Source organism: Thermobia domestica, chromosome 9 (assembly GCF_964235325.1).
Source record: "Thermobia domestica chromosome 9, izTheDome1.hap1.1, whole genome shotgun sequence".
NCBI lineage: Eukaryota > Metazoa > Arthropoda > Insecta > Zygentoma > Lepismatidae > Thermobia > Thermobia domestica.
In genome coordinates, this window is record NC_137462.1 from 143,370,943 (window position 1) to 143,392,688 (window position 21,746).

The 21,746-nt window shown below is 37.5% G+C and overlaps 1 protein-coding gene across 4 annotated transcripts in view; it reads left to right on the forward strand.

The window, feature by feature from the left end:
- The window catches only part of LOC145694161 (arginase-1-like), an 83,565-nt gene that overhangs the window by 38,141 nt on the left and 23,678 nt on the right, over positions 1-21,746 (forward strand). For 3 of the 4 annotated variants that reach the window (XM_081770277.1, XM_081770276.1, XM_081770275.1), the window contains exons 3-4: positions 8,010-8,082; positions 12,433-12,545. In XM_081770277.1, the coding sequence (XP_081626403.1) occupies positions 8,010-8,082; positions 12,433-12,545 (186 nt within the window). Of the gene's footprint in view, positions 1-8,009; positions 8,090-12,432; positions 12,546-21,746 lie in introns of all 4 variants that reach the window. The other variant, XM_081770278.1, reaches the window with a different exon arrangement.

Below are 21,746 nucleotides of genomic sequence, written 5' to 3' on the forward strand. Positions count from 1 at the left end.
GCGTGCTGTTAACGTAGGTGGAATACAAATTTTGTTCCTAGATTTGAACTTAAAATCCTTAACGAGTAAAATTCCGTTATTTAATTTAAATCTGGAATTCCAGTGCTTGGGACAACTACATCCATCGCCACATGAAGATAAATGTTCCATGATTTGTTGGTATTCATGATACTTCATTTGATGTTCTCTTAAATCTTCTATTGAAATGGTAGCTATTTCATCTTGTAAGATCTTAAATTCATTAATAGACAAAATATGTTGCTCTTCTCCAGGAAACAGGCGTGATAAAGTATCTACGGGTCCATTATCCACTCCTTTAATGTGTTGCACTTCGAAATCATAAGCTTGCAGATCTAACGACCAGCGAAGTAATCTGTTATTATACCCCTGTACGCTATTAAGATATCGCAATGAATTATGGTCAGTAAGTACTATGAAATGACATCCGCTCAGATAGGGAGCGAATTTTTGTATAGCAAAACGTACAGCCAAAAGTTCAATTTCTATTGTAGTGTATCCCTTTTCAGCTTTCTTTAAAGTACGGCTAGCGCAATGTATAACAGCTGGTTCCTGCATAGTTGGGTTAGGCTGCCAGAGTACTGCAGAGATTCCAAGTTGGGAACCATCACATTGTACGTAAAAAGGAACGTCGTATCTGGGGTGATTCAAATGGATATTTCGTTTTACGCACTCCTTCAATTTATTAAAACTGTGTTCCTGGATCGGACCCCATTGCCATGGTATACCCTTCTTTATGATCATAAATAAAGGCTGGGCTATCTCAGCAAATCGCGGGATGGCTTTGCGAAACCAATTGAAGAGTCCCAATATTTGTCGTGTCTGTTTCACATTTACTGGAGCAGGCAGATCTTCTATGGCTTGAACTTTAGATTGACTGAATTGCAAACCAGAGGCATCAATTTGGTACCCAAGAAATTCTATAGAATTCTGCAAAAACTTGGATTTCTGTAAATTGATAGTAAGGCCTGAACTTTCCAATCTGTCTAAAACTATATCTAAATACTTCAGGTATTCATGTGGATTTTTCCCCATGATTAAGATATCATCAGCATACGTTATCACGTTGCTACGCAAGTCTTGACCTAGAACTTTGTTCAAGCAGGATGCTAATGCTGCACTACCATTGATAAGCCCAAAGACTACACGATTGTATTCATACAAGTGACCTTCAAAACTAAATGCTGTAAATGGTTTTGAATCTTCGTGTAACTCGACCTGATTATACGCCATTACTAGATCTAAATTTCCGAATACGGTGTTCCCTTGTAAAGAAGCTAGTATTTCTTCTACTGGAGGATACCTCACTTGTTCCAGATCAATGTGACCGTTAGTTCGCCTCAAATCTAATACCACACGTAGAGAACCATTTTTCTTTGGAACAACATGTAATGGATTAAGGTGGACGCTCCTTGAAGGCCTAATGATCCCATCTCTTAACATATCTGCTATTTGTTGACGTACATTCTCTCTGTATCTATATGGAATTATATAGGGCTTGGTTACTATAGGTTTATCAGTTTTAACTTTAAAAGAATAAACAAAATCCTTGCAGCATCCAGGACGTTCTGAAAAGACCTTTCTATGTTTATATAAAATGTTCTTAAAGTCTGCTATTACGGTATTATCAGCAAAATCAAGGCTGCTTTCGAGAGATTTAACATGTTCAGAAAATACTACATCATCCTTTACATCCATCAAATTTTGTGTCTTTTCCAATCGTTGATCATTTAATTTATCACCTTTTTCACTAATAGCAACATTATTCACTATAGGAGACAGATCATTATATTGGCAAGCACTATTATCTAATTTTGGAAGCAGTTTCTGAACAATTTTCTGAGGTATACCCGGTATCGTCAAAGTTTGGTTTTTAAAATCAAGCATGACTCGTAATTGGGATAGTAAATCTAAGCCCATAATTAAGTTCTCGTTAAGATCTTTTATAACCAGAATAGGGATTGATATTTCGAACTCTTGAATAGATATTGACACACGGGTAATTCCTGCTACTCTCTTTTTATGTTTACCGGTAAAATCAACTATAATAAGGTTCTCAGCCTTTTGTAGCTTAGGATTCGAATAATTACTAGTGATTACTTTCCACCATGAATACGATAATAGAGAGGCATTTGCTCCCGTATCGAGTAAAGCTTCGGTACTTAATCCATTGACTTTAATAGGTATTTTAGCAGTACTGTATGATTTTAAAAATACAAAATTTTCTTCGATATTAAAACCATCATTGACAGTATCATCTTCAAACCAACAACGATTTACAACAGGTATAAATTGATATTGACACCTGTTAATTGCTATTTCCGAATAGTTATTCACAGAAACGTCATAGGAAAGATCATTTTCATAATTAGCATGAACCGGTAAATTGGAAGATAAATGTTCATAGAAATTATCCCTTAAATTTTTAGACAAATGCTCATGAGAACCTACAGCTGACATGGGTTTAACCCCTACCATATCAGCCGCAATTAGTTTAAATTCATACTCGAGTAGGGTTCCAATAGGGTACACTGTACAGCACAATCATGATTATGTCCTGTATTATTGTTTTGTACAGAAATTACTTCAATACCTGGATCTTGATGTGAAGTGCCATCTCTTATCCTTCCATTACTTCTATCCACGTAGTTCGCTGCGTTGGTGGAATTTCTCCATACATTTCGTCTATTTTTAAACCTATTTTGACTATATGGTCTAACATAGGAATTATTACGATTAATTAGGTTAGGCGGATTCCCTACATAACCTTGTCTATTTTGTTCATTTTGATTGCTAGAGTATACTCGTCTTAGGTTCGGTTCATTATTATTCACACTTCGGATATTCAAATTCCGAACAGGGACCAAATGATCTGAATTATTCTTATTTTTACCCATTCCTGATTGTGTTAGATTCATAGCATGGTATTGAGTTTCGTAGCATTGTACAAGCATTAATAAATGACTGAAACTCATACACTGTGTGGAAAATAAGATCTGCTGTAATTTAAATGGAAGCAAATTGCGAATCGATGCAATTATTCTTGATTCCGATTGCAAGGGATTAACGACCTTTAATTCATTATAGACATTTACAACAAATTCTACAATAGATTTGTGCAATCGAGGATTGAAATGTTGATTTCTAAGAGTGGCATCTCTGTTTGCCAGCAAAAAGTCATTTTCGTAATTCGCGATCAATGCCGCTTTAAATTCCTCATATGTACTAATGTGATCACGTATTGCCTTAAACCATAAGGAACAAGGTGGGAGTAATACATGGGGTATTAATTTCATGTATTGTGATCGGTCGATAGACATTATATTACATTCGTCTTGGAACTTCTCTAAGAAAGAACTAGCATTTTCATTGCACTTACCACTAAATTTACTCATGGCTTTGATTTCGCTCATCTTGACACTTAACTTAACCTTTCTTTTCTCACTCCTTGTTCTTGTGGTGTGATTGTTCCGGTCCGTAGCGTGCTGTGTCATGATACCATTTATATTTCGTTCATCAGTGATCTTCGGGCAATTTTCCTCTAATATAATATCCTCCTCAGATTCCGGCGAAGGCGTACTTATATCCGGTGATCGGGGAAACTCGAAGCGATCACTGCCCAGATTATTGCGATAAATGTTATCTCTCGCCTGTAACATTTTAATTTCTTCCTGCATAGTAGCCAACTGGATCTTTTGATGTTTAACGGAAGATTCTATTAACGTTAAATCCTTTTTTACAGCACAGATTTCATGATTTTGATGATCGTGCTTTTCTTGACACTCATCGGCTAACCTTTTTAACTTCTCTTCAAACTGCGAGGATATGTCGTTCATCACCTGGACGATTGTTTGTTTCGTATCGTCTGATTTCAGTTCTATCCGTTCTATTCGTTTACTTAATTCTTCATACTGCTTGCTAGCTTCGTTAAATTTCAGTTCTATCTTCTTTTCCATGGTCTGGTTAGCTTCATAGAACTTCTGTTCCATGGTCTGGTTAGCTTCATAGAACTTCTGTTCCATGTTTGTGTTAGATTCATTGAGCTTCTGTTCCATGGTTTGTTTTATCTCAGTCGTCATTTGCATAATTTGTCGCTGCACAGCTAACAAAAGTCGATCCTCAGATGACAAACTTGGTGTTGCACTAATTTCACCTGGATTACTGGTATTAGATTCCTGTTGCACTATTTCACTATCCATTTTTCGTTTGATGACCTTACCGCTTCGTAATACGGTTAAGTTCGTATTCATAAATGGTAATATCCAAGTAAATTCAGCCCTACTTTCCTTCTTCGGGAACTGAATTTTCAAAAGTCCCGGGTTTGGTAAACCAAATTTTTATAACGACTCTATAGAAAAGCGTCGTCAACCTGGTTCGTCTTGTAAAATATCATTTACGAAGCGATAATTACTTTTCTTTATGCAAAAATCAACTCAGATATTCAAAGATTATTAGTCTCACCTTTATTGCTTGATATGTCTTAAATATTCTTTTTAAGACCGTAAAATACATAAATTTACTCGACTAGGTCAACACATAACATGTACATAGCCACAACTATCCCATAATAATCTCTTACATATATTAAAAACATTCTTCTTTTCTGTTAATTTAAAATGAACATTCTACTAAGTATATTACATATTTATGAGCACTTTTTGCCCACGGTACAGGTAAATATTATACAAACTAAAGTATTTCGTTATAAGTGTTCAGAAACTGTTACAGAAATGTAAACTGGCTGCATAAGATAGTACACGTTTGACATCGAAAAAATCTGGACGGGAATGTTCTCCGTTTGTAGGCGACCAAATGTCAGGATAGTTTTGAATCTTTAACTACGAAACGTGTCCCGGCTCTGAAATTTCTTGTGTCCTTGTCGATTTTTAGTTATTTCAAATTCAAAGTGGGATATCATAGCATGCCATCTTAATTCCATTTCAGAAGACTCGGACGAATGGGTGAAGACAGAAGTACACGAGTCAAAAGAACCCTGGTGACCCGGCATCATAAGGACCCGGATTAAAATTGCTCGACGCTATAAGGGCCCAGGTCATAAAGGACCGCACCCATGAACTCGGGTCGACATGGCCCCATCAGAAGGGTCTGGGTCGAAAAGGTCCCTCGTCAAAAGGGGTCTGAGACCAAAGTATCAAGTAGAAAAAAAAAGAATGAATGAATGAAAAAGAAAAATGATAAGAAAGAAAAAAAAGTAATTGTGGATAATGCTTATTTTATTTGTGTTGAAAGTATTTAAAGTGCCTCTGTGTATGTTCTTGTTCCACTTTCGTTGTTTTAAGAATGTTTGCTTACAGTTTTAGTGTTTTCCATGTAACTGAACTAATGTTCGAAGGAATAAACAGGTATGCTCTTTTGTATATTTAATTTTACTTCACTCTACGCAGTGGTTTATGACGCCCTCCTTCGTAAACTCTGCATACTTCATGCTCTCCTCCCCAGATAGCACAGAAAATGTTTTAAAAATGTTTAAAAATTTGCAAAGGCAAACTAAAAAATTTGCAAAAAACTTGCCTTTTCAAATGAGAAAATTTGCCGAAAGTTCAATGCAAATAACGAAGTTGACGCTGGCTGAGTTTGCAGCAAAGTTGCCTCAGAAAATGAAAACATCTGCCAATACAAACGAAATGTTTGCGACTGCACAGCAAGAAAGTTTGCCAGGACTTTGCTGCAAATATTTTGTGCAAATTTTCTTTGACAAAATTTCCGAAAATGAGCTGATAAATTTGGTGAAAATATTAAAAGGTTTGCAGCAACATTGCAGAAAGTGTTTTCACGATCGCAAGATCATGTTTGCTGCAAATGTATCAGATAATGTTGGCTGCAAATTTATAAAGTGAAACCTAACTTTATGAAACATCAAAATTTTTATAATGTGGATCCGTCTTTTCTTAGTGGCAAGCATTAAACATCTTTAGCTACTTGCCAAAGATAAGAAACTTACGAACGATAGACGCACAGACAAAGGATATCGCAATTTATCTACTTACTCAACGATCATATCCCTGTATTTACTTTCACACACATTCACAACATAACGCCAGGCTGCCTGGGTCAATAAAAACATCTGATAAGAGACCAGTTTAGTTTATTCTGGAGTCCTCTGGTGTATTGTTTTTTCTCGATTCTCACTTCCCGCTTGTTTTGTCTCAGTTGATGTAGCGCAGTGAATTCTGGGTACGATGCGCGCGCACTCGGTAATACCATCACATATTTGCTTTCAGCAAGTTTTTCGAAACAAGTTGTTTACAGAGTTGCAAACTGTTTGCGATGGCAAACTTTCAACTCTATATTTTCAAAAAAGATGCAAGTTAATTGCAATGGTGAATTTATTTTTACAAATCAGCGAAAATTTGCAGATCATATTGAAAGCTTTTAATAAATATTAAGAAATTTTGCCTTCGTAAACTTTCAGATTGTTTGCTCCACTAAACGAAGCAAAAATTTGCCGCAAGTATTCGTGCTATCTGGGTCTCCTTCCAGGTCGTTGGTCATAGGTGCTTTTTGTCTTACCCTTCTGCGAATTCAAACGCAGCATCATTGAATTCTCAGTTGTTCTCTAACTCACAAACTCAGAGGTCTCACTTGCAATCTCGAGCTCCGCAAGATGTTCTTTGAACACAAATAAAATTGGTACCGTCCTTAGAATAAGTCTTCTTTTTTCTTTTCCTTTCTTTCTGATTTTAGTCAGTATATGTACTTTTGATACTTTAATCTTAGGCTATAGATTTCAGACTCTTTTAGTGCGCGGCGTTTTAACCCAGAATATTGTGACCAGGGCTTTTTTGACCAGGTCCCTTCTGAATCGTGAGCTTTTCGACGAGGTACTTTTTGACCAGAGTCGTTTTGACGCTCCTTTTGACTCAGACCCTTCTGACTCATGGCCGTTTTGATGCGCGGAGTCGTCTCGATGTAAGGCTTTCTGACGCGGGACCGTTTTACCCTACCCCTTTTGACGTGGAGCTCTTTCGACCCTTTTTGTCTTGGTCATTCTGACATGGAATCCACTGAATGTTACACTATTATTGGAGAAATATCTCACAAGCGTATGCAAATTAACAATATATACATACGTGATACAGGAGTACGTTTCGAAAGGCTTTGAAGATAGAGCGGAAAATATTTTGAACAAAAAATAAAACTTAACCCTCTAAAACATCATTTATTTTTTGTCTATAATATATATAAATTTATCACTTATTATCACGTGGTGTTCGGCAATGGTATCAAGAGGTCTAAATGGGTTCTACTGGATTTCCCGAAAAAAAAGTTCTCGGCGTGGAACAGAAAGAAATTCTGGAAATCTATTCCGGTTCCAGAACTGAAACCGAGTAGAACTCATTTATTCTAGAGCTCCTTCGTGGCTAAGCGGTAGGGTATGCGCCTTTGGCATGAGAGACCCGGGTTCGATTCCCGGCGGAAGCTCTGTGGTTCGAATTCCACGTTAATCTGTAGGTCCCGTGTCATATAGCCTCGCTGCTGAAAGGGACGTTATACTCAAACTCAACTCAACTTCATTTATCTCTATCGATTCTATTACCGTTAACAACTCTATGTTCAACGTTGTATATTTTGGAATTTATGCATTGTGGCGGACATAAGTATTTGACCAGGTAATGGCGACTGCTTTGAAACAAATGCAGAGTATGAGGCGTTTCAAAAAGTCTTTCGTATTTCTTTTATGATCATATAAGTTAATAATCTTCGGCAAAGTTTATATTAATAACATGAGTTGTTGTTAAACCTTTGGTTCACAAGTTTGTTTCTTCTCCAAACGGAACTACGAATATGGCAGATTTAATTCTCATACTCTGCATTTGTTTCAAAGCAGTCACCATTACCTGGTTAAAGACTTATGTCGCCACGATACACATGTATGGAAGAGGTGCTCATCTTTATTAAATTAGTTGAGATTCGGAAAACAGGAAGTTTAGGTGTGAATTTATTGATCTCGCTAATATGTTTCGTTACAGAGAAATCAAGGCGTAGCTTGTGCTCCACAAGCTCTTCGTGATGTAGGACTGATTGAAGACTTAATGGATGCTGGTAAGTAGTACGTATCTACTTACTACATTTATTACGCACAGTTACTTTATTTGGTTTGTAGAGTCACAAATATGGTGTTCACGTGGTGTTCGGCAATGTTGGAATTAAACTTCTGGACAAGGGGGATAAACAAAAATGGCATTATATATATATATATATATATCACATTAAAAATTTCATTAAAGAACTATTTCAAGAGCGTGTTTGCAGTAATGACATTGCAATATTAGAAATTGTCTTCACATATTTACACAGGGGGAAAATATATCCCGGCAAGGAAGATATTTACTTGTCACGAGCCGGGAATAAGTTGTAACAAGAGGGGGAAATCCCCCTTTCCTCCCGTTAATTCGAACCCTGAGTGAAGGGGATGTTTTCTGCACTTTACAAGGTTGCCAGAATATAAGAGCAGTAAGTAGACATAGTCCATTTCTCAGTTTGTTTGGTTATTGTATACGACAGTTGTAATGATTATTATTTGAAATGCTAGAAAAATGGCCACAAAAGCAATTCTACCTTATGCTACGAAAACTATATATAAAATATTGAAGGTCTGTAGAGAACAAATACCCTACCTTGTAGACGTAATGTTTTCTTAAATAGTCTTTAATCTTCAAAGTTCTTTTTTGATATAGAACAATTGAGCTATCAGTTATCTAGATGATTTAATGTTTGGATCCATATTAATTCGTTTTACATATTCAAAGTAAAAGAACTTAAATTATGTACAGTACCGTTCTCATACAAATTTCAATAGATTCAACTTACTGATCTGTTTTCTTGAAAAACAAAATGCGTATGTAAGAAATTTTACGTAAAAGCAGTACTTCTGACAACACGTTGGAAACAAGGATATTAGTTCGCGATCTTGCAACCTGTAAAAATTTATATCAGACTCGCAATATGCATTAGATAGTTTTCTGAATATAATAATAATATTGTAAAAGTCCTTCCCTTTGAAAGGGTAGGTAGAGTTAAGTTGAGTAAATCAGAGTTCGGATTATTCGCCCCCACTACCGGTTTATTATAAAATCTTCTAATATAATACAATATTTACAGAAATACTACAACATAACTTCTCTAATGCCAGGTAGCCCAAGACCTTGTAGCATGAGGCAGGATCTCTATAGAGATCCGGGCAAGCTGCGTAGAGTGGTGTAGGAAACCCCAATGCTCCGAAGCAAGTGGCTAGGTGATCAAGAATCACAGAGCCCCGAACAGGATAAGCAATTGAGGTTGGGATCCCGACAAAGCTCCGAGCATGCTAACAAGCAACGTACAGAACGAGGCAGGATCAGATCCGACTCAAACTTCGCCCAGAGAACACATAATAGAAAAAAAGAAAAATGCCAAATTTTAGCTGCCCATATCCAGAAACACCGGAGATATGCTCCGCAACATAACGCACCACGCGACAATACGATATAAGGTGAACGACGCAAGATACCCATTTATGGTCAACGGAAAGGATGGACAGCACCAAAATGATATTAAGATATTTGATATGCTATAACACTGACTTGGCAGCCATCTTGAATACCACGATCTTGGATATAGCGTAAGGTATTGAAATGAGAAGCGGGATGTGTGATATATCAATGTAAGGTAAAATGCAAAAGGAAAACGAATAATGTAACTGCGAAAAACCTACCTGTATGTGTAATTGTCTGGACGGGACGAAGTGTGGAAGACTCGGGCAAAACAAACGTGTATTCGAAGGACAGAATAATAGGGCAAGACCCCCACGACAATGATACGCGACAAGTAACTGCAAGTGCCTGTGCATGAAAGTGCATCCGCCTTGACAGATTATGCTTTTCGAGGAGGAGGAAATCGAGGATCGAGGATTTCGAGGTTATAACTGTGGTTTTCACCGTTCCAAACCGAATCCCAATCCTCGAAAAGCATAATCTGTCAAGGCGGATGCACTTTCATGCACAGACACTGTTGCAGTTACTTGTCGCGTATCATTGTCGTGGGGGTCTTGCCCTATTATTCTGACCTTCGAATACACGTTTGTTTTACCCGAGTCTTCCACACTTTGTCCCGTCCACATCATTGTACATATGTTTTTCGCGATTACATCATTGGTTTTCCTTTTGCATTTTAACTTACATTGATCCCGCTTCTCATTTCAATACCTTACGCTATATCCAAGATCGTGGTATTCAAGATGGCTGCCAAGTCAGTGTTATAGCATATCAAATATCTTAATATCATTTTGGTGCTGCCCATCCTTTTCGTTTTCGACATAAATGGGTATCTTGCGATGTTTATCTTATATCATATTGTCGCGTGGTGTGTTATATTGCGGAGCATATCTCCGGTGTTTCTGGATATGGGCAGCTAAAATTTGGCATTTTTTCTTCTTTTTCTATTATGTGTCCTCTGGGCGAAGTTTGAGTCGGATCTGATCCTGCCTTGTTCTGTACGTTGCTTGTAAGCCGAGTGTAAGGGAAGCCTAGAGTTCCGCAGCAAACTAGAGGTTTTGCGATTGGATTTCTCCTAGAGCTCCAGACAAGTTAAAGGAGAGGAGACCAATCGCAAACTTCTGACTGTCCGTTGAATCATCTTCATTATATAGGTGCTCCGGGCGGCGGTGGCGCTGCTGCTCCCATGTCGTCATGTGACTTGTAGGTGATGCTGGTGCTTCGTCGTCTTCTTCTTACAGTAATCCAACGTGAAGTGTAGTACTCCATCGTAAATACATGTAGTTGTTGCTTTCAAACAGGAGCACGCGTGATTGTTTATAAACACAAGCACGTGGTACATTACAATATTTTTTATCTTAATACAAACTATAAATGAGCGGAAAACGTAGAAAGAACAAATTGTAATAATAATAATAATAATAATAATAATAATAATAATAATAATAATAATAATAATAATAATAATAATAATAATAATAATAATAATAATAATAATAATAATACAATTATAGTGTAATATTGAGCAGTTACTTTGCCTTTGGGGCTTTTATTGTAATACAAGGATCTTCCAAGTTGACCGGGACTTTTATTTCTTCAGAGGAAACAGATAGCACAAGAAGGACCAAACTATGTCAGCTTTTCAAAGTATTCTCCATGCGCGTCGAGGCACCGTTGCCATCGTTTTGACAGCTCCCTGATTCCTTTGGCGTAGAAATAACTTGGTTGTCGTAGCCACTGGAGGAGATCGTTCTGCAGTGCTTCATGTGTCCACTTCTGATCAAATGTCAGCTGGCGGGGAATCCACCTTGCACAGATTTTGCGGAAACATAAGTGGTCATGAATGATTATCTCAACACTCCCGACACTGATATTCACCTCAGTAGCAATATTCCGCACTGTTACTCGCCGTTTCTCAAGAATCATTTGCTCAACACATGCGATATTCACTGGTGCGACTGCAGGCGGGCGATTGTGTCCATGCGCTTCATTTGTCACCAGCTCCTGTCCTTCGTGAAAATGTTCACATCATTCGTACACTCTTGTCCGTGACATCGTTTGTTTACCATACTGTGCTTGCAATCTTCTGAAAATCTCAGGTGGTTTAACTTTCTCCTTCACAAGAAATTTGATTATACACCGCTGCTCTACAGCCACAGACACACTGCTTGTCGTCATATTCGCTACAACTGCTGCGCATCCGCCGAATACGTCATGCCGGGCGCTAGTTACTCGAGAAGGAATACATTACGTCACCCGCAAGTTTCGTCATGATCCGACTATTCATCGATTATTTACGTACAAAAATCCCGGTCATCTTTGAACGACCCTTGTACATTTGAAATAATGAGAAGTTTTTTCTTAAAGACAGTCATAAAACTAATTACAATGTATATAAGCAGCTGTTAAGAAAAATTAAACTCAACTAATTTTCTTGGGTATTTCTCATTACACTTGCAATCAAAGACTAAAGGAAAATGTACATTAAACTGAGACTATTTTATTTTATTAACATCATCGACGTTTTCACGATTGTTTTTTTTTTCACCAGAATACATCATTTACATTAATACAAATCAAATTTAACTATTTTAATTCGAATTCTAATTAAGAAATAATTTTTGAAATAATTATTTGAAATAATTTGAATTTTTTCTACGAATTTAATATTCAATGATAGACAAAGAACTTAAATTTTTAAAAAAAGATACTTTGTTGATTTAATGAATATTCGATTGTCAAATATTGACAAATATAAATGGAAGTAAACTAGAAAGTAGTTGTGTTTCTATTTCGCACTCATTGAGGAAGTAAGATTGTGATAATAATTACGACTTTTTTTATTTAGAATTATTTATTTTTTATCTTAAAATTTAATTTATAAAAACGAAAAAATATAAAAATAATTACTTATCTGTAGGATGTGACGTGTGTGACTATGGTGATGTTGAAGTAGAATGTGGAAGAGGACAAGGAGGTAAAGAAATAGAGAATATGCGTCAAGCGGCAGCTATATCTGCGTATTCCCAGAGGGTAAGTGCTTATATATAATTAAGTTCCACTTTCAAAATGCTGTAAAAAAGAAGAAGAAGAAGCACTGGTCAGAATGACATCAAATTTGAACTGAATATACTTGAAGAAGAGGGAAACGATATAGTATAAAAATTTCCAAATGTATGACAATAGATGGGGCTGTAAGCGGCATAAAGAAAGTGGAGTCGGCTATTAGTGACATTTTAAATCGAATATGCTTTTTATGCGGTTTTTGATCCAAGTACAATAAAAAACCGAATGATTATATGTGCTTTTTATGCGCTTTTTGGCCTAAGCATAATTGAAGGATTGGATGCATGAACCAGGTAAGTCCACTTTTAGAAATTTTTCTGGAGCTGCCTGTTTCTTCTTCTAAGTTCACGATGGACACTGTATGTAGTAGGTACCTCCCTTGCATTATAACACTGAATATAACGGATCCACGTGATTCTTGCACACAATGTAAAGTGATTTGTTTCCTTCTGGAACACGTGAAAACCTCAAATTCGCTAAAAAAAAAAAGGAGACCTATCTGGTTCTTGCATCCAACCCTCCAATTAAAAACCGAGTTTTTCCATCCATTGTGGTACGACCTTGCCCTGGTTGATGGGCTTACCACTAACAGTGCCACAACTGTTGAATGACTTCTTAGAAGTCATTTTTTTCTGTCACAAAAGCAAAACTATCATGCGCATTGAAAAGTACAGTTGGTTTAATGTGCAACTCATGTCAAAGCCGTATTTCTATTCAAAATATCACTTGTAGCCTAATCCACTTTCGTTATGCTGCTTACAGCGCCATCCATACCGTTTTCCCATTTTTCAAGCATCAGTTCAAATTTGAAGTCATTGTGACCAGTGGTTCTGTTTTTCACAGCATTTTGAAAGTGGGACTTTGAAATAACGTATTTCATTTCATTTTCGAACGGAATTATATATATACTATATAGTGATTATTGTAATAGAACAATGCAGAAGCAGTAGACCCTAATGATTTTAACTTTCCCTCGGCAGAGGACACGTTTCAATGTGCGAATGGTGAAAGTAATATTTCAAAGATATATTCTTAACCGAGTACTACCGGAGATATGGCCGGGGAGGGGGCTTGTTCCTGAGTCACCCCCTGTAGAAAGCGATTATTATTATTCACTTGAACTTATCAATTTTACTTTTAAACCGACCTAAACAAAAGGAGGAGGTTCTCAATTTTCCGGTGGTCCCACGTAAATTTCATTAGGTTCTAATGAGAGAATTTGACGATGAAACTCTTCAATGGGTGAAACTGTTAATATCGTAATTCATTTATGATCAAGCACAGGAGCACTCGCAGGATTTTTTCCAGGGATTGGAGAAGCAAAAAATTGATTCCTAGAGGAGGCAACAGGCAGTGCCGTGCAGTGGGGGGCGAGCGGGGCGATGACCCAGGGCACCGAAGTAAGGAGGCGCAAAATTCGGAAGGAAAATTCATGTCCATATATAAAATGGAAGGAAAAAGTAACAAAAAGTGATCAAAATCAAGGAAAAGCAGGGTTTATTTTTGAAAATTTATTGCGTTTCGCGCCAACCATGATGGCGCTTTGCGGCTGGTATGTTGGCCTTACTCATATGTACGGTGGCGCCATAGCATATTCTCACTCCGGGCGCTGATTTTCCACGGCACGACACTGCAATAGACTGACACACAAGCACAGTCTCCGGTTCACACACACGCACACTATGATGCATGTGTACACATAATACGATTCCTCCCTGTTTCGCCTTACATCCTTAAGCCATATTAGAAAACATGTTGATAAGCATCTTATCTTAAGGCGAAACAGGAATTCCTGTTTCGCCTTAATGTATGATGCAACACGAAGCAAAATTTTTCAAAGGGGAATTTTCTGTTCACATTGGGAATTTCTACAAACGAAGAAACGCAAACTAGAAGATACTCAGTATATTTTCAGATACTCAGCAAATAGGGCTCTTGAGTGAAACTGAGTTCTTAATGTGCTCTTTGATCTTTTGAAATTTTGTTAATATTAACCAAATTACTCCTTAAAAGACACAGCAGTAGGCAAATTTCACTAATATTCAAACGCTAAAACAAACAACTGCTATTATTTAATATTCTCTTATATACTTTTATATAAACTCTATGCACAAAATTTTGTATGTAAACAAATACCTGTTTTGTAGTGTGACAAATTATATAAAAATGAAAGTGACTATATTTGTAACTTAACAACTCTTGAACCACCAGACCGATCTCAATAAAATTTTCAACGTAGATGGTGTTCGGGCCTAGGATGGTTTTTATCATTTCACTTTGAAGTTGCGACATGGAGGTAGGAAGGGGGATATATATTGAAAATGGCCGATATTAGTGTCGAATCCATAGTTTTTGGGGTCGCTGAGATGAAGAGTAACACTTTCGATGGCGTTTAAATATAAATTCAGGGTCGTACTTCATTGAGGGGGAAGGATCGATACATAAAAAGGATCAAATATGACCGATATTAGTGTAGAATCCGTAGTTTTTGGAGTCGCTGAGATGAACAGTAACACTTTCGATGCCCCTTAAATCCAAATTCAGCGCCGCACCTAGGGGGAGGGAGAAGGGCTAAATACATAAAAATGATCAAAAATGGCCGATATTAGTGTCGAATCCATAGTTTGGGGTCGCTGAGATGAATAGTGACACTTCCGATGCCGTTTAAATCAAAATTTATCCCTCATCAGGGTTCTTGAAGGGGGAGAGTGACATGTAAAAGTAATTGAAAATAACATACTAGTGTCGAATTCATAGTTTTGGGGATTCCAGTTCATTGGTGACAGTTTTGGTTTCCTTTATGTCAAAAATCAAATGTATTCTCCCTGTGCGAAGAACGGGTATTTTGCTAGTATTTAATAATAACGAACGGAAGTTTCACACGTTAATTTTTTTAAAATATATTTCTCGCTGCTCAAATTTACACTTGTGCGGTGTATAAGTATGTGTAAATAAGATCATTGCTTTTTCTGAGTTGTTTGAAAAATATACAAATAATGAAGAGGGATCTTTTACCAGAAATCAGAAAAATTAAAAAATAAAATTAAAACCTGCTGCTTTTTGTACTTTTCCCGCTAGCGAAATACATTTTGTATACGCTACAGACACGCTACAGCAAATAAGATTAACATCAGTAGAAGAAATAGTTTTTAAATTAAATTTTCCGGTTTCTGCCGACATTCCCGAAAGATTTTTAATGAGTTCAAAATTTCCGGCTCCATAATATACAGATGGTGATCAGAAAAATGGAAACACCTGAACGAAATTGCAACTTACTAGATTAATATGGTGTCGGGTCACCTTTCGCCTTCAGAACAGCCTTGATGCGACGTGGGATGGAGGCATAGAGGTCGTGAATGGTAGCAAGTGGAATTTTACACCATTCCTCGTGCAGGAAATCGGCCAGTTGTGTGAAAGAGGATGGAGGTGGAAATCGTCGCCAGAGTCGTGTTTCCAAGACGGACCACAGATGTTCAATTATGTTGAGATCTGGGAATTGGGCGGGCCAGGGGAAGTGTTGAACTTCATCCCGATGTTCCTCAAACCACACTGCAACAACGCCAGCTGTGTGAATGGGTACATTATCATCCTGGAAGATGGCGTCATTGTCCGGGAACAACATCCGGATCATGGGATGCAAGTGGTCTCCTAAAATTGCGATATAATCGTTGGCAGTGATTCGTCCGCTAAGTGTGACCACAGGACCCAATGAAAACCATGTTATGGTGGCCCACAGCATCACCGAGCCGCCGCCATGTTTCACAGTTGGGCGGAGACACTGCAGATCATAAGCTTCTTTGGGCGTTCTCCACACAAACACGGCCCGTGGTTGGGAATAGAGTGAGGGATGACTCATCCGACCATGTCACACATTTCCAGTCCACAACGGTCCAAATTGCATGGTTGCGGCACCATTTGCGGCGTGCGAAAGCGTTATGGTCCCTGATGAGCGGTTTGGCCCGTGCAACACGACCCTGTAAGTTCATGTCATGTAATTCGCGGCGGACTGTGATTGTCGAAACAGGGTGGGGGAGGTGCTGATTGAGTTCCTCCGTCACTTGCTCAGCAGTGGCACGACGGTTCTGCGTGACAATGCGCTTTAATACCCGGCGGGACCTGTCACTCATGATTTTCTTCCGCTCACTGTTCCGCTTCCCCGATTCGGTTTTCCTGTGTGTTATGTAGGCCGTCATCACCTTCGACACTGTCCCACGCGACACACCTAACACAGTAGCCACTGCCGTCACACGCACTCCACATAACCGCGCACCAACAATTTGCCCTCTTTGAAAATCTGAGAGGTCTTCCATTTTACTTTACCTCCGTCTGCTGCAGCCACTGGACACTGCTGTTCCACTGCGCCTGACGTAGTTTGGAGACCGACCTAATACACCACCACCAGCGGTCCGGCGCTGCAGGCGCCACGACACCACTGCCAACCCATACGTCTGACGTGTTGCCAACTACAGGTGTTTCCATTTTTCTGATCACCATCCGTATATTTGATTTTATTTTTATTTATATTTATTTATCCATAATATATATATTTGATTTTAACATAGGGTCTACCTTATTAACTAAAATGATTCTGGCCCCGTTATTATAACACTCTCTGCCATAAAGCTGGAACTTCGTAAGATTCCTTAAGATTTAAATGGGTCTCTTCATAAATTAATTTTATTTTAGTAGCCATTCTATCACGGTGCTAACATTAAAGGAGTGGTGCACATATATTTGTTGACACAAATTTCCCCTATTCTAATACAAGAAACATAAGAACTCAATGATCTTAACTGTAAACTAGTAAATATATTTTTTTTATTTTAAAAGCATAATGTAGTAAAATAATCGAAAATTTCAATTTTTTCAAATTTTCGGTTTTTCCAAGCTAGGGGAAAAAATGGCAAAAAACGGTAAAAAAAATAATTTAGCTATTTTCTCCGTCGAATTTTGTATATATATGCTTCTGTACATTTGTAATTTCCAGTATACTATTGTAATTTTTCTTCTTTCTTTCAATGAATTTCAAATAGCTTTGTGAGGTGAATTACCTCTCTCTTAGATTGTAATCCTAGTAACATTCTTCTTTGAAACTAATTTCGTTAAATGATTGGTTTTCTATAGTGGTTGGACCAATTACGGCCTGTCTTCTGTAAGCTTAAGATAATATACATTAATAACAATTTTGTGAGGTGAACACGGGGCGGGGACAAAATTCAGGAACTGTGAAAAGTAACTATGATATTATTTAACTATGAAAGTAACTGAGATTATTAGGATGCCCATATGATTCTTTTCCTTGGATTTTGTACTGCACTCGGTGAAGTTCAGCTGTGTTTGATTTTTCATGTTTTTAGTAACATTCTTCCTTGAAACTAATCCCGCTGAATCAATAGCTGCAGCTTCCTATACTGTGTAGACCAATCATAACCATTTGTAACTTTAAGAACATTTTCGTTTTAATAATAATTTTGTTGAATGAATTATCCCCTTAAAAATACCCTTATTATATGAAATTTCCCTTCAAATTGTAAGGCGAAACAGGAAAAGGCAAAACAGGAATTCCTGTTACGCCTTAAATCAAAGTTTGATCTTGTTATGTTGGTAAAGATGCCAGGGGGCAGAAAAAGCTGGAAAACTTGTGTTAAGGCAAAACAGGAAAAGGCGAAACAGGAAGACACCCATAATATATCATATAAAACAATTACTTAAGCACTATCTTAAAATATATTAATGCTATAGCATGTGAGAGCAAGTTAGTACGTTTTGACTATTTTTAAGAACTGAACGCCGTTCGAAAATCCAGGCCATGTTCCTTTTGTTCCCTGATGGCCATGACAAGGCATAACTTCAATATAGGTGTTTTGATGTTGATGGCTACTTTTGTTATTGTTGATATTCTTTGAAAGAAGGTACTTTCTCAGGTTTTCATGAAAGTTTCATTAGGACGCAAGATAGCAGTGGCATCGGGTTAAGTTTAGAGTTACCCCTCCGCTTTTTATAAAAATCAGGAAAATTTACAGGAGAAATGAGGTAAGAAATGATAATTTGAAGTTTTTATTTGATCTTTAGGAATGTAAGTTCGGCAGGAGAGTTATGTTTAATACGAGAAAAGATATGTGGAAGTTAGTACTATTTGCCGAATGCGGAAGCATTGCGGAAGGTTTCAGTAGCATGGTAGTTGTAAAATATGGCGAACAGGTGTAACGGATGCGCAAAAATAATGAAGAAAACCTTTTAAATGTTTGTGAAACACACGGAATACTGAAGTTAAGTGAAATATAACAATTTTTAATACTTTAAGCACTGTTTTTTGTATGTTACAAAGTCCAAGGGCAACTTCAGACTGGAGGGGCAACTCTAAACTTAAGCCGTGGCATATTTTGTGGGCTACTGGAGGCAGCCCTAAATACGAAGAAAGTTAATATAACACATTAACTCAAGTTTACAATTTATTAGCTTCTTTTAATAGTACAAATTTCTCTAAATTTTTCGCAAACTTGTGCACATACTAGGAGACAGTCGTTTCAGCTTTGTAGTTATTTCATGCGACTCGCTTTCTTACAAGGCTCACGACGTGACAACATTGTAGAAACCGCTATCATAAATGCCGCTTCCTACTGTCAGATCATATGTACTACGCTTGCCCCATAATAACAGTGTACTGATGGGCTCTTCTGATTGCCACTGAACAGGACTAGCTCGGGAGAGTAATGCTCCCGGAAGTAGAAACGACAAACACATTTCTGATTGGTTGGCGTTATCCACTTCTTGCCACGTTGTATTCAAATAGCAGACAACAAACACTTGCTGTTGTCGGCCTCAGTGGCCGAGTGGACTAGCACTATATGCTAATAATAAAATCCTTTTTTGGCGCGAGTTCAAACCCCGCCCGAGGAAGTTTTTTTTTACATTTTTATAACACTTATTAAATTAAAATAATATGAAAATAATACTTAAAAAAGTGATTTATTTATTTTTATGCAGATAAGTAGTTGTAGTACTTATGCCCTTGTACTCCATGATATAGGGTCGTTTTGTTCCCCTTGTACTTCATGATATAAATTTTGTGCAACTTAAAACAACTGGCTAGGATAGCGCGTAAAACAGTTGTCTAGAGTAGCGCGCGGAAAAACGTACTTCCGGGAGTATTACTCTCCCGAGCGGGTCGTCACTGAACTTATCGATTTCCGTGGGTGTGAGCGACAGTGTTGAAAGATGAATTAGGACCTCATTCCGTAACTGCGGAAGTTGGAAAATTTGCGTTTGGCGACGAATACATATATTGCAAGATGTAATGAAAACTGCTTTACCGGCTATCGCAAACTAAAAGGTGAATTTTGTGTAACATAAATCACTACAGAATGAGGCTCGTGGAATAGCATCTAGAGAAAAAGTTAAGTACTGTGAAGAAAAGCGCCATTTTTTATTTTTGAGAGCATTTGTGTTATACTGACAAGTAAACCTTACGTTTGGGTGAATCGAGTTGCTGACTGAGACATATATGAGAAAGTAGTACTAAATGTGGTCAGTATTTCAGTGAAGTTGTAGGTGCGAAGCTCCAGGGGTTTAGGAGATACAGCTACCAAAACATCACATGCAAGTACAGAATAGTCTTCATACAGTTGGAGGTAAAAGCTCTGTAAGACCTCTTGTAATGACAAAAGGTAAATAACAAATATATGGGTATATATTAGGACTAGAGGGAAGTCATATAGTAAGGGTATACCTGACGGCGGCCATCTTGAAATCCGCCATTTTGAATTAAGGTTAAGTTTTTAAAATAGGAATATGGTCATGTGATACATGATTTAAGGCGCAAATTTAATCAGAAGAACAATGCTCACGTTAATTTTGAGTTACGCACAATTGGTAAAAAGTTACAGGGAAATTAATTATTGTTGCAGCATATGTATTAGTCCTTTACCCTACCTTGTAAATTTTGTTTTAATGATAATAATTAAATAAAAAGCAGGTGGATAAATATTAGGTCTATGGTAAGAGCTGCCTTGATGGCGACCATGTTCAAATCCGCCATTTTGAAGCAGACAAAAGTTTTAAACAAAACGCATAACATTGACACCTTATTAATAGCAAATTTTTACCATAAATCCAACGGTATAACCATTTTTGCTTTATCATTAACCAGCATTTGTTATCGCATAAACAAGTTGCTAATTTAAGGAAAAATGTCCAAAGAGGAATTGAGTCATAATTGCACTTGGGTCTTTCTTCCAGAAAAGTCCTCAATTAGTACAATCAATATGTAGTTCAGAAAAGAGTGCATGACTTGCACACCTGACAAAGGCAATCGAGTTACACTTGACACATCTGTCGTTAACAATTCCGTCAAAGCAGTAGTCGTAAGGAGCGATCCATTTAATTTTGTGCTGGTTAATGATAAAGCAAAAATGGTTATACCGTTGGAGTTATGGTAAAATTTGCTATTAATAAGGTATCACTGTTATGCGTTTTGTTTAAAACTTTTGTCTGCTTCAAAATGGCGGATTTGAACATGGCCGTCATCAAGGCAGCTCTTACCATAGACCTAATATTTATCCACCTGCTTTTTATTTAATTATTATCACTAAAACAAAATTTACAAGGTGGGGTAAAGGACTAATACATATGCTGCAACAATATTTAATTTCCCTGTAACTTTTTACCAATTGTGGGCCGCGGTGGCTCAGTGGTAGAGCGTTCACCTCTGGTGCTTGGGGTCCCGGGTTCGATCCCAGCCCCCGCCAAGTGAACTTTGTGGTGGACAAACACCGTGTGCGTGGGTTTTCTCGGGGTTCTCCCGTTTCCTCCCACTTTCTTCATTCCACCATTTCATTCATTTCTCATAATCACCGTCTCCTTTAGCCTAACCGGCATAACCGTGGGACGTAAAACTCAAAAATTTCATTTTTACCAATTGTGCGTAACTCAAAATTAACGTGAGCATTGTTCTTCTGATTAAATTTGCACCTTAAATCATGTATCACATGATCATATTCCTATTTTAAAAACTTAACCTTAATTCAAAATGGCGGATTTCAAGATGGCCGCCGTCAGGTATACCCTTACTATATGACTTCCCCCTAGTCCTAATATATACCCATATATTTGTTATTTACCTTTTGTCATTACAAGAGGTCTTACAGAGCTTTTACCTCCAACTGAATG